This window comes from Lissotriton helveticus, chromosome 2_2 (genome assembly GCF_964261635.1).
Source record: "Lissotriton helveticus chromosome 2_2, aLisHel1.1, whole genome shotgun sequence".
Lineage (NCBI taxonomy): Eukaryota > Metazoa > Chordata > Amphibia > Caudata > Salamandridae > Lissotriton > Lissotriton helveticus.
Genome location: NC_136060.1, coordinates 335,376,858 through 335,392,333, shown reverse-complemented (window position 1 = coordinate 335,392,333; position 15,476 = coordinate 335,376,858). Strand labels below are relative to the sequence as shown.

Genomic DNA, 15,476 nt, shown 5'->3' with positions numbered 1-15,476 from the left:
TCAGTCCTACCCTTTTAATATACATCTATCCCCCCTTGCATTTCTGGTACACGAAGCGGGCGCCAAAATCGTTTCCTATGCTGATGACACTGGGCTGTTTTTTTCATGTGAAAAAGACAGGGCAATGATTAGGTCTTGCCTCACAAAGGTTTTTAACTGGCTTAAGATCAATAAGCTGAAGTGCAATCCTGACAAAACTGAAGTTGTTTTCTTTAGCAATCCAGAAACGCCTAACTGGAGCTCTTGGTGACCAAAAGATCTGCCGTCCGCGGAAAAGGAGAAAGTAAAAAACGTAGGAATTGTCATAGACAAGACACTCTCCATGTGCTTTCAAATCCAAAATCTAACTGGCGCTTGCTTTGGCATACTCTGGATGCTAAAAAAATTCCTGCCACTGTTACCGCTTGAGAGCAGAAAGATCGTGGTGCAGGCACTGGTGACATCAAAGCTTGACTATTTCAACAGCTTGTACCTCAGTCTTCCCAAATCCCATATCCAGTGCCTACAAGTAGTACAAAATGCAGCGGCCAGAGCAATCCTGAGACCTAAACCCAGTTCTAGTATGACCCCTATTCTTAAGTCTCTACACTGGTTCCGCATAAAAGAACAGATCGACTTCAAAGCGATGACCATCTACTTTGAAGCTTTCCACGACTTAGGAGCCGCCTACCTAAATAAGCGCATTCATCACTACACAACATCTAAACCCCTAAGAGCTTCCAATGCCAACCTGGCTATTGTGCCTAAAATGTGCTGTGCCCGCACTTGAGGCAGATCTCTAGGCTTTCCAGGCGCAAAATTGTGGAATAGACTCACTGAGTCTCTGAGACTAACCACAGACGTACTCTCTTTCAGGAAGAACTTAAAAACCTGTCTTTTTAATAACTGAAGGGTCTTTTAAGCACATTTTCCTTCCGGTGTCATGCGCCAGGACACTGTAGTCTGAGTAGCTGCATACTTTATTAAATACACTATTTAATTTAAATTAATTTCATTAGGTCCCTGACAGTGCAAAGAAACACTCGTCGAAATTTCTAAGGGTCTTATTTAAGAGGCCTTGCTTCACTTTTGTGCCACAGGTGCATCACTTTTTGTGACGCACTAGCAGCGTAAATAATGTGCCATATTGTGCCCTATTTACAATGTGGGTACAAATCAATAAGGGGTTATGCCCAAATCACCCTCCTATACAAGCAAAAAAACATCAAAGATGTATATCTAGAGCAAGAAGGTACAGAGGGACCAATTCAAAATTTATTCTCATTCAAGGTACAACTAATTACCCTGATGTCCCCAATTATTATTTACATATACTGTATATCAAAAAATCAATCTCATATACGTGTCAATTGACGGGGCAGAGCACAAATAAACATAATTGTATATACACTTCCTAAGTACAGGACATAGACAGTCACTACAAATCACATTTAAATCACATTCATATATATGATACAATACATCATCATCATGATAAATAACTGTATGATACAATACATATATACATTATATACAACATATACAAAAAATACAAAACATACAAAAAAGTATACAAAAAAGTACCCCTACTGAGAACAAAACTATCACGATGTACACTCCTAACTCCGAGTAATACACTCTGAGGAAATCCCTATTGCGCCATAGTAGTAACACCTCTAATCAAATTATTCTCTAGGTGCTTTCTCTTTTCAAAATAACTCAAAATATTAGGACTCCTCGTCGATATGTCGACGCAGTCGCTGTTGCGTTTCAGCAAGTAATTCCTTTTGGCCTCGTCAGGACAAGGGTATCAATATCTCTTAAAGGAGTGAAAAACACTCTCCAATACCTGGCTCGCAGGGGAAATCCCCACACCCACTTTGCTAGTAGACCTACTAAAATCCTGTAGTTACACTGTATCACAAGGCTCAGAAAATCACCAAGATCACCTCTCGTTTCTCACTTTTAGCAGGGATTTGTCTACTGCATAACGGGTCCCCGTCAGGCTTTCAATCTGTTCGCGTCCAAAACAACACCCTATTTACAATGTGACACATCTAGGCAGATGCGTCACTTTGTAAACCCTGCACCACAATATACCTGGGCCAGGGATTATGTATGTAGGGTGGGTGATCCCTGGCAAAAATCTCCGTAGATGTGGCGCATTGAAATCTATGAGAACTCAGTGCGCCACTTCTAGGATGCCGTAGCATCAATATATTACACCTGCCTCACAGCAGGCATAAGACTGATGCAGGCCCTTTCACATGGGGCTTGCCCCATGTGAAATGACACATTGCTGAAATTGCGTCTATTTTCAGACACACCCCAGCAATGCATCACTTTTGCGCCTACAGATACTGATGTATCTGTAACTCCTTGCGACATGATGCGTCATTCAGTAAATATGACGCATCTATCATGTTGCAAGGAGGGCGCACTGAGAAGTGACGCATCCCTATTTTCACACAGCGATGCATCACTTCTCATAAATAAGGCCCTAAATATGTTTATATCTAATATTCAGTGATAGTTATGTGTGTTTTCAATATCGTAAAACAGCAGCAGCTCACTAATATGGCTGCAAATAATCTCTGTGACGCCCTCCCATTTCTTATATGTTAGGCCTTGTTTTGATCTAAAAGAAACTTTTTTTAATGTATATTGTATGAAACATAAACACAACATTGCTCTGCAAAATGGCTGTGCTAGACTCTCACACATCAGGTACATAAAAATAAATTAAAGGAAAACTATATTTAAAACAATCTGTTTCAGAAATATTCAAGGTCATTAGGGCAAAGCTCTGGAAAAGGGAGCTGACTCTGTCAAGGGGGGGCCCTGATGGGTGGGGCCCTGGGCCAGAGCCCACTTTGCCCATGCATTAAAACGTCTCTGCCCTCAATGACTTCTTTCTCCACAGTTCCCTCCTTATCACCCTCTAACAGTGCTCCTCATCTCTCCATAGCCCCTCTCACATGCATTTCTTTTGTTTTATAGAGCTACTCATCCCATCGTAGGGTGTCAGAGCACTTTCCATCACACAAGCATTATACAGAGGCATTGGATCATACATGTGTAAATAAGTCTTTAGGAACTATTACACAAGACAATCAGGATTACAAGGTGCAGGAATCACATGCCAACCATTGTAGGGAGCCTATTTCAAGAGAGTTTGGTCTGGAGAAGCATGAACTCAGCAATTAAAGCGTACCACCAAGGTTGGGGGTTGCTTTACTAATAAGAATGTATTTCTACCCAAACAAACCCTTTGTAGCCACATTAGGATAATGAATGACCAGTGAAAAAAACAGTTCCAACCTGTAGCATGCAGTTTGTATGCAGCTCTTTGTCAGTTCATAGATCACTGTTACATTACAATTTTAACTTATGACCTGCATGTAACAAAAGGATCTCTGTGAAAAAACACAGTAACCTACTGAGCTATCCACATAAAATATAGTTCTGTGATCTGCCTGGTACATGCTCTTTGCAGCAGGCATATTAACCCTCAGCGCTAGTTTGAATCAAAACTGCCCTTTGACAAAACTCCTATCTCTCTAGAGCCGGAACATTATTCACCAGAGTTATCTTGATAGTTTTGCTGCTGCATGAAAGCTGCTGGAAACACAAGGATTTCTGCAACAGCTGCTTTTAAATCAATAAGTTATTTCTAACAAACCAACCTCCAAGGTCAGCGCTGCTGTAGCAGCACTGGGTCACACCGCCCTAGAGCCAACAAGTTCCTCAGATGCTGACAACAACTATAAAATTCACAAATGCAAAACCAGAGGAGGAATGTGTTGTTAAAGCAGAGCTAACAGAATTTCAATCCGTCCATTTTGAATGTTAAGAGTTGTAACAATTCCTATGAGCACACTTGTAAAATGCCTTACAGTGAAAAGCATAATGCTGTATGTCTGGGGCTCTTAAATATTTGGACACTATAAAGATATCTCGAAATCTATTATTAAAGAACACCTGCCTGTTCAGATCACATCACACGCTGCTGGGTTCTTGAAGCAACGTTCACCAGCTTCTTCTGCGCCACAGTCACCGAGGCAGTACTGAACCTCGGTCTGCAATCAAGTATAGAATTAATTTTGGTTTTATAATTGCTTCCACTCAGGCTCCAAACATAGAAAACACAACTCTGGGCGGTCTGCTGATGACGTCCGTCGAACAAATGAAACTAATGCATTGGAAAACAATATTTTATAAGTGATAAGTTAGGATTGGAAACATTGTCCGTGGTGACTACCTACTGTCATCCGCTCAACTTGCCCTCAAAAACACATATCCCACAAATAAATATGGCTGCAATAGATAATCCTCCCACCCATCAGCACCCTTGACCAATATCCCCTACACTCCTCCAAAAGTCCCTTATCCAGTAGCACAACTACCCTTGCACTTACACATACAAGGAAATACCCCAGGTCTTCCCCAAACTCACAAGCCTCCAAGGCCACTGCGCTGCTCGAGGCCTTGCTCACGCTGAACGCCTTCTGGTTGATGGCCAGCAGGACGTGGCACCTCCTGTTCCCATGGAGGGGCTGCAGAGTTAAGTCCTGGTGCTGCTTGTGGCAGCCTCATGGTGAGATCCTCAGTGGCTTGTTCCCCCCACTCACTCCAGAGCCACAACCCAGTAAAACTACTTCCACCAGCACCCTGCAAACAGTTGCTCTTTGATGCATCTGAGATGGTACACTTTCAGACACTGTGTGAACCAGCTACTCGCCTACCATCTCCATCACAAGTAGGCAGATCATCAGGCTCTACATGAGCTCTACTGAGCATTTATACTACATGGATGCCTTGGCCAGGTCGGCGTGCCCCCTTGGAGACAGCTCCAGGACAGACAGGAATAAATCTTTGAGAACTGTCCAATCTGGACAGCTATATATTGTTACCTAGATTAACATTCAATTAGTAGAAATCAGTGTAAATGACATTCAGGCAGATGCATCAAAGAAAATACCGGGAGCAAACGGCCAGATTCTCCCGATATTTTTGCATTTGGGATGCATCATCCCAAATGCAGAAATCGCAATTTAAGGAATAGCGATTCCTAAAATTGCTCTTGCATTTAAGGAATCCCAAAATGAGATTCCTTAAATGCAATGCATGAAACCCAAAAAAAATAGCGAATTCGCTAATAGGGGAGCAAATTACCATGAAGTTGATCTTCGTGGTAATTTGCTAAAACTTTGAAAAATGCACTTTTGTGCATTTTTCAAAGTTACATGTTGCGCACACACATGCCCTTAGGGCATGTGTGTGTGTAACATTTGTGCACAGGTCCGTTTCAGGTGTGCTACAGGGTGTCCTTTGGACACCCTGGCACCCTTGAAATAGCGGAACATTAGCGATTCGGTAATAGCTAAGCTATTACCGAATCGCAAATAAGGAATCTGTAGGAATCGCTATTAACACTGCGATTCCTACATGCATCCCGTTTTGCTAGTCTTTAATAGCGATTCCTTAAAATTCGCTATTAAGGACTAGCAAAACATAACTTTGATGCATCTGCCAGATTGTCTTTCGAATATTGGTTCTTCTAAATACAACAACAGCAACATAAGATTTGCCAAGCAATATTGCTTCTAATAAGTCAAAAGGCATACCACAACTCAACAGTCTTCAACAGTATCAATTTGCAACCTACACATGTACCTATCAGTGTTTCGCAATGTTAAACATAAAAGTAATAATCATAACGTTCATTCAACTATGGCCGTCCTCGAATCGGGAGAAGGATTCTTACGTCATTAACGACCGCGCAGGCGCACTATCTCAGAGTTCCGGAGCACAGGAGTGCACGTGCTTACAAATAGGTGTCCGACTCACCAGAGGTTCACTAGAAAAGGGTGCTCAAGGCCCTGCATGATTTGCAGCTCTCTGAAGACATTCCGGACCTCGTCCCTTTCAACGCACTTCTGCTTGTTCATGTACTTCATGGCATACATTTTCTTGGAATCTCTTTTCTGCACAATGCATACCTAGTAAAGACGAAAAAACCAATTAGATGGATCAAATATTACAAATATGGTAAACTACTATGAACATCGCAGTGCGTGATGTGTAAAGGTTAAGCTATCATTTTAATTACTGAAGGAATGTGATTCAGTGCAGGCTTAATTCAAAGAAGCATTGGAGCATATGAGAAAACATTTAATTTCAGAAGGAGCATTTATTTTATTCTAGTTATTTTATATACTGAGAATATGGTTCCAAGAAGTAGCTGTCGGATCTAATTTACAAACCTAAAGGTGGACGGGAAATTATGCACACCTAGATGTATTCCTGTGTGTAGACATAAATGTCTCCCTAAACGCAATGCTGATGGTATGGTAAGCAAGTAACATTCATTCTCTGATCACTTACATTGAATTTTGGGTAGCATTTTGATCTTTTACATTCATTTATTGTATAAATACGGTACCAATTTGTGTCTGACACTGCATGATTTCAGGCTCACCTTTTTCACACAAAACGATGGCATTAATGCATTGAGCGTTTACATATTACAGATTTCGAGGAGCATAGAGGCCTTCGGCAGTCTTATGGAACAGCGGCTGGGAGAGAGAAGGAAACCTGTAACTGCAGTTGTGATAAAACTGTGATTTCAGCTTGGGTCCAGAAAATGTCTTCCGTTGAGACACACTCCATGGCCATCCTAATGAAGTGTTTATGTATAAGCAAATTTGCCTGCTGGCACAGAATGGGGAGAGTCCTTTGAGAAATCAGGTACTCAAGTGATAATTATCGCTATGTTGGCTTAGCGGCTATAATTTTATCGCCGTGTAGCGACGATTTTGATCGCTTAGGAGCCTTGATATTATCAAGGTTTATCTCCTAAGCGATAAAAATCGGCCCAAATGCATGAATATCGCTGAAAAGTCAGCGATATGCATGAATTACCGAGCAAATGCTCTTAGCCATGTTATCCACCTCCCATTGGATAACATGGCTAAGAACTGCTCAGGGCAGGTGTTAGCTTTTGGAGATATTCGTGCTTAGCGCGAATATCTCCAAAAGTTGGTAATAGGAGATAGCGATGCTAGCGACTGTTTCCAGTTGCTAACATCTTGGCACGCCCACTTTGCATGTCATTAGTGATAAATTTCTCTGACATGCAAAGCGGGACCCAAGATCGTCGCTATCTCCTACTAGCTGTCGCTAACTGGTGTTAGCGACAGCTAGGTAATAGGGAGATCATTTTATCTCCGCTTTCTTGGTTTTTAAAGCCAAAAAAGCGGAGATAAATCCCTTGATAATAAGCCCCTCAATTCCTTAGAACATCTTGTTGCCTGTTGGTGGGATGGAGCCTAAACACAGGACATTTCAAACTGCAATAGAATGACACGTGTTCAGCGGGAAAGAGAGAATACAAGGCCTGTGTAGGGTGAGCCAGGAGGGGACTAAGGGATTTGTTATCTCAGAATCTCCTGCTTGGCATCAATCCAAGGTTCCTACCTTAAACCAGAAGCAGTTGACCATAACCCATAGATAATCTTAACGCTGCCCTTCTTGGCCACTTCTTTTTCTATAAGACATACTGTCGTTGGGATGGTACACCTCCAGCTTGTTTCCAATAGGCTGGCAGCTAAGGAAGGGCCCAGTGTGAGCTGGAAAACTCAAAACAACTAGGGACTGTATCGGAGAAACTATGTTATGGTATGTTATGTAATAAAGCACCTAGTTACTTCAGACCGAAGTGTTCCCGTGCTAAGAATTCATTTTCAGGTACAAGCCCATGAAGACCCCTAAAACACATTAGCCATTAAGGCTGTCTGAATATTTTGTTGAGTTATAGTGATAGAGGGAATGCAGGACATTGGTCAGAATCAGTTGGGGCATAATGATCTTCACGGGGAAGCTCGCTCATGGGGCACTAAGGTCCACAATGTATCACAGACACACACGGGGGGTCAGTTCCTGGCATCCTGGAATGTGGCAGGCCTCAAGAATAAGATGGCTTCTAGGGATTGGGCCACCTTTATTGATAATTACTTGATAGTCACTATGCAGGAAACCTGGGCAGTGGAACCACAATATAGACAAGGGTACCTTCACTTTGCGATAGCGGCAACCCACTCTTGCAAGGGAAGACCTATGGGGGGCCTGACAACTTGGGTCAAGCAGGATGATAGATATACAACATCCCAACTCATAACCGATTCCAAGGATATACTGGTGGTTAAGCTTAAATCCCCCATTTTTGGTGAATTAATTATCTTTAATGTATACGCCAGGGGGAAACCTGGGGTAAAACGTCAGAGGTGGTCGAGGGACTGGGACACTATGTAAGAACTTGGAGGGGAGGCGCTAATGTATTAATATGCGGAGATTTTAATTGCTCCTTTGAGCCTCTGGATCATAGTGACCTAGAACTCAGAGAGGTTGAAGACACTTGCTGGCAAATTCCCCCATTAAACATACCCCCAATAAAAAGGTGGACCCAAGCAGCCCTTCAACTTAAGATCTTTAGTCTTGAGTGTGGGATAAGAGCAGTAAACGGGAGAACGCGAGGGGATAAGCAGGGTAATCCAACTTTTAATAATGGCTTGAGTACAAGCAGAATCGACTATATATTAGTGAATCTTGAATTTTGGTCCTCTGTCTGTGACATGACCATAATTCAACGAATAGAGAGTGATCACAATCCGCTTAGTCTTGAGATATTGCTCTTAAAGGGACAAGTAGCACCGAAAGACAACAGAGCAGATGATATTGTCTTGACAAACGACACAAGGCGGTTAAGATGGGCTGAGTGTTTGGGCAATCCTCAGTCTATTAATGAAATGGAAGCTTTGGTTAAAGAAGCAATTGTCGAAATACAGGGTCAGTTATCTCATGAAGATTGCGACATCAGGGTAGTCCATATTCACTTGACCCTTTTTCTTAAACTTGGTAAATTTTTTAGTATTTCAAAGAAGAACCCTTCTGGTAAAGGAAGACGGAAACCAGACTCATGGTATGATAAAAATTGCAGGTCAGCATATAAATCCCTAGCGCTAGCAGTGCGATCTACTGATAGGGAGGCCATACAGGGCGCTAGGAAACATTATAAAAGGACGCAATACGTTGCTAAAAAAGCCTGGGACAATAAATATTGGGATGAGCTGTATGAAGCAAGCAAGCTCAGAGATATGACGGGCTTTTGGCATCTTGTGAGGTGGGGCAAGGGGAACCAAAAACCTCAGCCCGAAAATCATGTCCCCCCAGAAAGGTGGATAATGTATTTTAAGTCCCAGTTTGCTAATGTAAACACCGTACCTATAACAGTTTTGGACTTTGCCAGCCGTTCCAAACCCACAAGCCCATTAATGTTCACAAACAAAGATGTGGAATATGCCCTCAGCTTAATACCTAAAGGCAGAGCCCCGGGCCTAGATAAAATCCCAGCAGATCTGTTCTTACATAATCAAGAAGTCTGGGTCCCGTACATAGAATTGTTGGCTAATGCCATTGCGAGAGGCACTGCTTTGCCGGACATTTGGCGGGGAGCTGAAATCATACCTATTTTTAAAAAGGGGGACCGTGCAGATCCAGCTAACTATAGGCCGATTAGCCTAATTGCCTGTATCCAAAAGGTTGTGGCTAGGATGATACTTCTCAGGATCCAGAACTGGATAGAGGAATCGGGAGTCATGTCTACTCTACAGGCTGGCTTCCGACCCTCTACCAGTACTGTTGATCAAGTTTTTAGGTTTTCCACAATATACTGGAAATGGGTGATCTTAGGGGGCGGTACACTCTATGCAGCCTTCGTCGACCTGAAGGTGGCTTTTGACCTTGTCCCTCGAGATAGGTTGTGGCGAGCGCTTCATGAACAAGGTATGCCTCCTGAACTGCTCGCAGTCTTGATTAAATTCCATGATAATAACTACGCGCAGGTGAGATGGGGTAACCAGAGCCAGGTGACCGATAGATTTCCAACAGCAAGAGGCGTCCGACAAGGATGCGTGTTGGCACCCACATTATTTACTTTATATATTAACCGGGTCATAGACTACTACAGGGATTCTTACACAGGCGCACCCAAACAGAACGGTATCTCGGTCCCCTTGTTAATGTTCGCCAATGATACCCTTTTAATATCCAAAACCCAGGAAGGGCTCCAAAAAGCAATCGGCTGCTTTGAAAAATTCTGTAATGACTATGGCCTATTTGTTAACGTATCAAAGACAAAATTCATGGTAATGCATAAGCATAGGAACATCAGGGGCTGAGTTTATATGAATGGGGAACTCTTAGAACAGACGGACAGCTTTAGTTACCTGGGCATAACATTAGGTTCCAGGCTTCAGTGGAAGCCACATATGTCATACTTAACTTCCAAGCATGCACAGCTGGCTGGTGTTCTGTTAAGAGAGTTTAAGTCCTCAGCTACCAAACCAATGGCCCCAGTACTTAAAATTTATGATACAGAGGTGAAATCTTCTATGATTTGATTTGAAAGTAATTTGTATCACGCAAACCAAAACCCTAAGGTGTCAGGGCGCCTAAAAATAAATCAGAAGATGGCAAATCAAACTACACATATGCGAGCGCAAAAAGACGAGTCTTCAGGGCCTTTCTAAAAAGCTGCAGGGTGGGGAGGGACCTCAATTCCATAGGAAGAGCATTCCACCACTTGGGTGCCAGATTGGAAAAGGCTTTACCACCCCATCTGGCTTTCCGGATACGCGGGACCGATAGGAGAGCCTTGTTAGAGGAACGTAAGTTCCTACAAGGATTATAACAAGACAGGATGGAACCGATTCCTATAAGGCTGTTTTTGTAGAGCCCTATAGATTAAACACAGGGTTTTAAACAGAATACGATCCTCCATGGGGAGCCAATGAAGCTGTTTCCTAGCCAGTGTGGCCGAGGTGCCCCGTGGTAGATCCAGAGCGAACCTAGCCGCTGCATTCTGGACCACCTGCAAGCGCTGCAGCAGGCTTTTGTTCAGCCCCGCATACAGCGCATTGCAGTAATCCAGGCGAGAACCCACTAAAGCCACTGCCAGTTGTTTCCTAGCCTGCTGCGAAAGGTAGTGCTTAATCCTCCTCAGTATGCGTAGAACGCCCCAGCAGGTAGCAATAGTCCTATTTACCTGTTGACACATACTGAGGGAAGGATCAATCATCACCCCAAGATTTTTAGCAGATGCCGCAGGAACGGGACATGCTCCAAGTGAATCCGGCCACCATTCCGCTGACCATACCTCCTCCTTGCCTCCAAACACCATCACCTCAGTCTTCTCCCCATTCAGTTTCAGCGAATTGTGAATCATCCACTGTCCAACCGCCTCCATGCAAGATCTAAAATTGGAGGCGGTCGGGGTAACTGACTGGGAGAGAGAGACGAGGATCTGGGTGTCATCCGCATAGGAGACTACCTCCATCCCAAAAGATCTAATTAGTCTGGCAAGGGGGGTCACATAGATGTTAAAAAGGGTCGGACTAAGCGCCGACCCCTGAGGGACCCCACATTGCACAGACAGGGATTTTATGCTGTATGGAGCAGAACTATGGGGGGTATCCGACATAACAGGCTTAAAAAACGCACATAATAAATTTCTCCGCAGTATAACAGGGCTCCCACATTCAACACCACTTGTACCATTACGTATGGATTTGGGAAGCCATAGCATACAGGACACTTGCAGGTTTAGACCAATCGCCTACTAGAGGAGATTGTGGGTAACGCCTGAACTCCAACATTACGCACTAGCACTCTTGGAGGCGCGAAACTTGGACACCGGAGGAAAAATTTTATGGTTTAGGAAGGTCAGATCCCTACTTAAGGCCTTAGGTATAGAGGATCACTGGGAAAATCCCCAGGAGAGCATCTTCCCCTCAAAACAAAAGTTAAAAGAAGCTTACTGGGCACTGGTATCCCAAGAGGAGTTCCAGTCACACACTGCTCCATAGTATACTAAGGTTTTTTTGGAACTGAAACATACTCCCTCGTACGAGAGGTATTGGGATCTCATTACAATGCCATATGACCGGAAACTGTTCCATCAGTTTAGGGTAGGAACCCTCCCACTTAATACGGTTACTTGCAAATGGAAAACTAGTAAAAATGATCATATGTGCCCCTTCTGTATAACACTCTCGGAAAGCATAGCTCATGTCCTGTTTGTATGCCCAGGACAAAGCGCCTCGCCACAAATGGATTAGGTCGATCTGTATCCAAAAGGGGATACAGACTGGGACAGTAGCATTGAGGATATTTCAAACTGACTGTTCGGACACTATGGTGATTGCGATTGCTAAATTTTTAAAATGGATGTGGACAATCCGTAGTGGTAAATTGAAAGCATTGCAGCCCCTATAAATTTATTGTGGTATTTTTGTGGAACATCAATCTTATCAATTTTAAATGTTTTTTATTAAAACATAGTACTTATTTATTTTTTTAACTGGTCGAGTTGGAATACCATATATGTGGCAATCTTAATTTGAATGTCTTAAACTGTATTTCCCTGTTAATATCAAATATAATGCAATGTTAATGAAATGTATTTTTTAATTTGCCAATGTGTGTCTTTTATGACTAACAGTCGAAATAAAGACTATTTGAATTGAATTGTGTTGAGTTTCTTCTGGAAGGCCCGTCTCTAAGTGCCAGAGACAGGGTGTTCCACATCTCAATAGTCCGGTCTGGACATTATCAAGGTCTGTCCAACTGACTTTTGTCACAGTCTTTGGAAAGAGTCCCAGAAGTGTTTTCAGGGTCTTCAAAATTCCAAAACATTTCCCCACCAGACTGGTAGTCTGACTGACCAACAGGAGTCCAGTATCAAACCAGATGCTGAGGTTCTTAACTTTCATCTTAAGGTCTGTAGTGGCCCTAATAAATGCAGTTATCAAGCAGAGGACCAGATTGATGGCTGCTTCCCCAAAATGAGAACCTCTGTTTTCCCAGCTTTTAGCTTGAGACAGCTATGGTCCATTGTAGTTACTTTAATAGACTCACTTAAGTTTCAGAAACGTAAAGATAGTCCTCTTCAGCGTAGAAGGAACCACAGTTGTCACAACAATTATTCACTGTGAAATGTTAAGATTGCCTGGAGAACAATGTCCAACGCTAAAGCAATCAAAAGCACAGTTTATTCAATTGTGCTAGTATCTCATTTGGGGTGTTCTAAGGTTCTGTTTCTGGTGATTCAATTGCGTCTTTAAACAATGATATTCCGGTAACTAGGGTGTATTTTGCTCATGGCCACTTCATTAAAGCAATAGAATAGCAAGCATTGCCAAAGGCAGTAGTACTCGCCTGTGTAGGGTACAATCACATAAAGACATAGAACATACGGGTCCACAGATTAAAATACTTATAATCGGTTTCACTGTGTCCTTGAACATGTAGGCATTAATGCATATAGATTAAATAGTAAAACAAAACCATGTGCACTAGAGGGAATCTGCGCCCTGGTCTGCGTTATGAGCCATAGGGTGAAGTACAGTCTTACTATACAATATCTGCACGAACTAGGAACTGGTCGCCACCTTACCAAATGGTTTGCGGAATCACTCAGACCTCACACAGCACCGCCACTGCTCTCTTTATGCGCCCACTGGGATGCGGATCTCCAAAGACCCTCCACGGACCGTGAATGGGGCTGCATGCTTGAGAGCCCCACATGAATCCCTCGTAACATGCAATTTAGGCTCATTCAGTATTAAATACTACACAGAGCTTACCTCACACCAGCAAAAATAAACAAATATTTTAATCGTACAGACGCCAAATGTACCAGATGTAACGAACTAGGGGCAGACCACCTACATATATTATGGTCCTGCACTGTCATACAGCCGTATTGGGCCAAAGTTACTAGGAGACTAACACTATGCACAGAGCAAACACTAGACTGGACATGGGAGGTATCCATCCTAGGGCTTTATCATAGATCTAAAAAACATAAGGTGACGTCCAGGTATATCTACCCAGGCCTCATAGTGGCTAAGCGATTACTCATGCACCCCTAGACGTCCCCCAAGCCCCCAGTGGCTAAGGCCTGGTATCACTCCCTTCTGAGCAGGGCACAGGTGGAGAGCGTGGCACTCTGCCACGAGGACGCGATTGGGCTGCGTAGGCAACCGCTAGCACCAGCATGGGAAGCAATATTGTTGGATTTTCGAATGGCAGAGCAAGATTCAGACGTGGTTCCGGGCACGGCAGTAAGTGACAATGAGCACATTGCACTACAGGCACCCACTTAGGCCCACTAGGACGCAAACACAATACGCCTGGCCACTGATATAACCCCTGACACTCAACCTTACACATCAATCGCGCAGACATGAGTGTTTATAACTGCTCTATCACTTGTTTCTAGGCTGGCAGTTCCTTTGGCTGACAAGATCCACAGTTTCAACTTGTATGGTTAGGACGAATGAAGCGTATTGTTACCCAGCACACTTGTATACATGAATACCGGTCAGGATTTTCTTTCTGTTTTATCCTTTGTCCCCCGCCCCCTTTTTTGTTTGTACTTTCTTAATATATTCTCAGGACAGAGTGTCACCTTATCCTGTATTGGAATTAAAACCTTATGATAATCATATATTTGTACATTGCCATAAAATGTATGGTAATATGTACTGATCGTCTGTGACGAGTGATATATAATATGTATATGGGCTTTTCTATTCTGTACGCGCCCCGCGGCCGACCGGGGCTAGGGGCGCGTACCTCTGTCCCTCTCCTTACGTATTCCCGCTCCTCCCTTATGTTATGTCACAATCCCGCACTTCCCCCACCCGAGTCTGTTCCCAGGCTGGTTTCATTAGGCCTGCTCACCACCCGTAACTCTTTTCCTGAAATAATAACGCCATGTTCTACTCCCAGGCCCCAGACTGCGGAACTCAGACCCGGCACCCACTCATCGGCAACACCCTCCCACCCTTCTTTCTCTGTGTCTTACCTCAATACCCGGTCTTTGGTCAGTCACCAACTAGATATTTTTCATCTGTTGGAGTCAGAGCAACCGGACATCTTATTCCTGACCGAGACCTGGCTAACAGATGATTCTTCTCCCGATATCTTGCCTGCCATCCCCCCCGGATACTATATACTACAAGCCAACCGTGCCTCTGGCAAGGCCGGAGGGGGGGGTCGCCGCTATTATTAAGCACCCAACTCGCTTTTCCATAGTGCCTACTACCAGCATCCCCCTGATAGATTGCTTGGTACTTAGATTGGAACTGCCAGGGTCCTCTTTTATATGCGCTTTGATCTATCGCCCCCCACAACCTATGCCAAACTTTCCTGCTCAGTTTGGTGACCTCATCTCTCAGCTTACCATTAACAATTCCAACGTTTTGGTTCTGGGAGACTTTAACTATTGGCCATCGGACACCCATGAATCCCCTAGCTCACTGACCTTCTCAGACCTCATGTCAGGTCTGAATTGTACACAGCATATTCATTCGCCCACGCACATAAAAGGGCACACTCTAGACCAGGTGTGGACATCCTGCCTGGATATATCC

The 15,476-nt window shown here is 43.5% G+C and overlaps 1 protein-coding gene across 1 annotated transcript in view; it reads right to left on the bottom strand.

The window, feature by feature from the left end:
* The window catches only part of STK32B (serine/threonine kinase 32B), a 1,644,519-nt gene that overhangs the window by 1,377,696 nt on the left and 251,347 nt on the right, over positions 1-15,476 (bottom strand). The window contains exon 3 of the mRNA XM_078678995.1: positions 5,830-5,981. Within this exon, the coding sequence (XP_078535121.1) occupies positions 5,830-5,981 (152 nt within the window). The remainder of the gene's footprint in view (positions 1-5,829; positions 5,982-15,476) is intronic.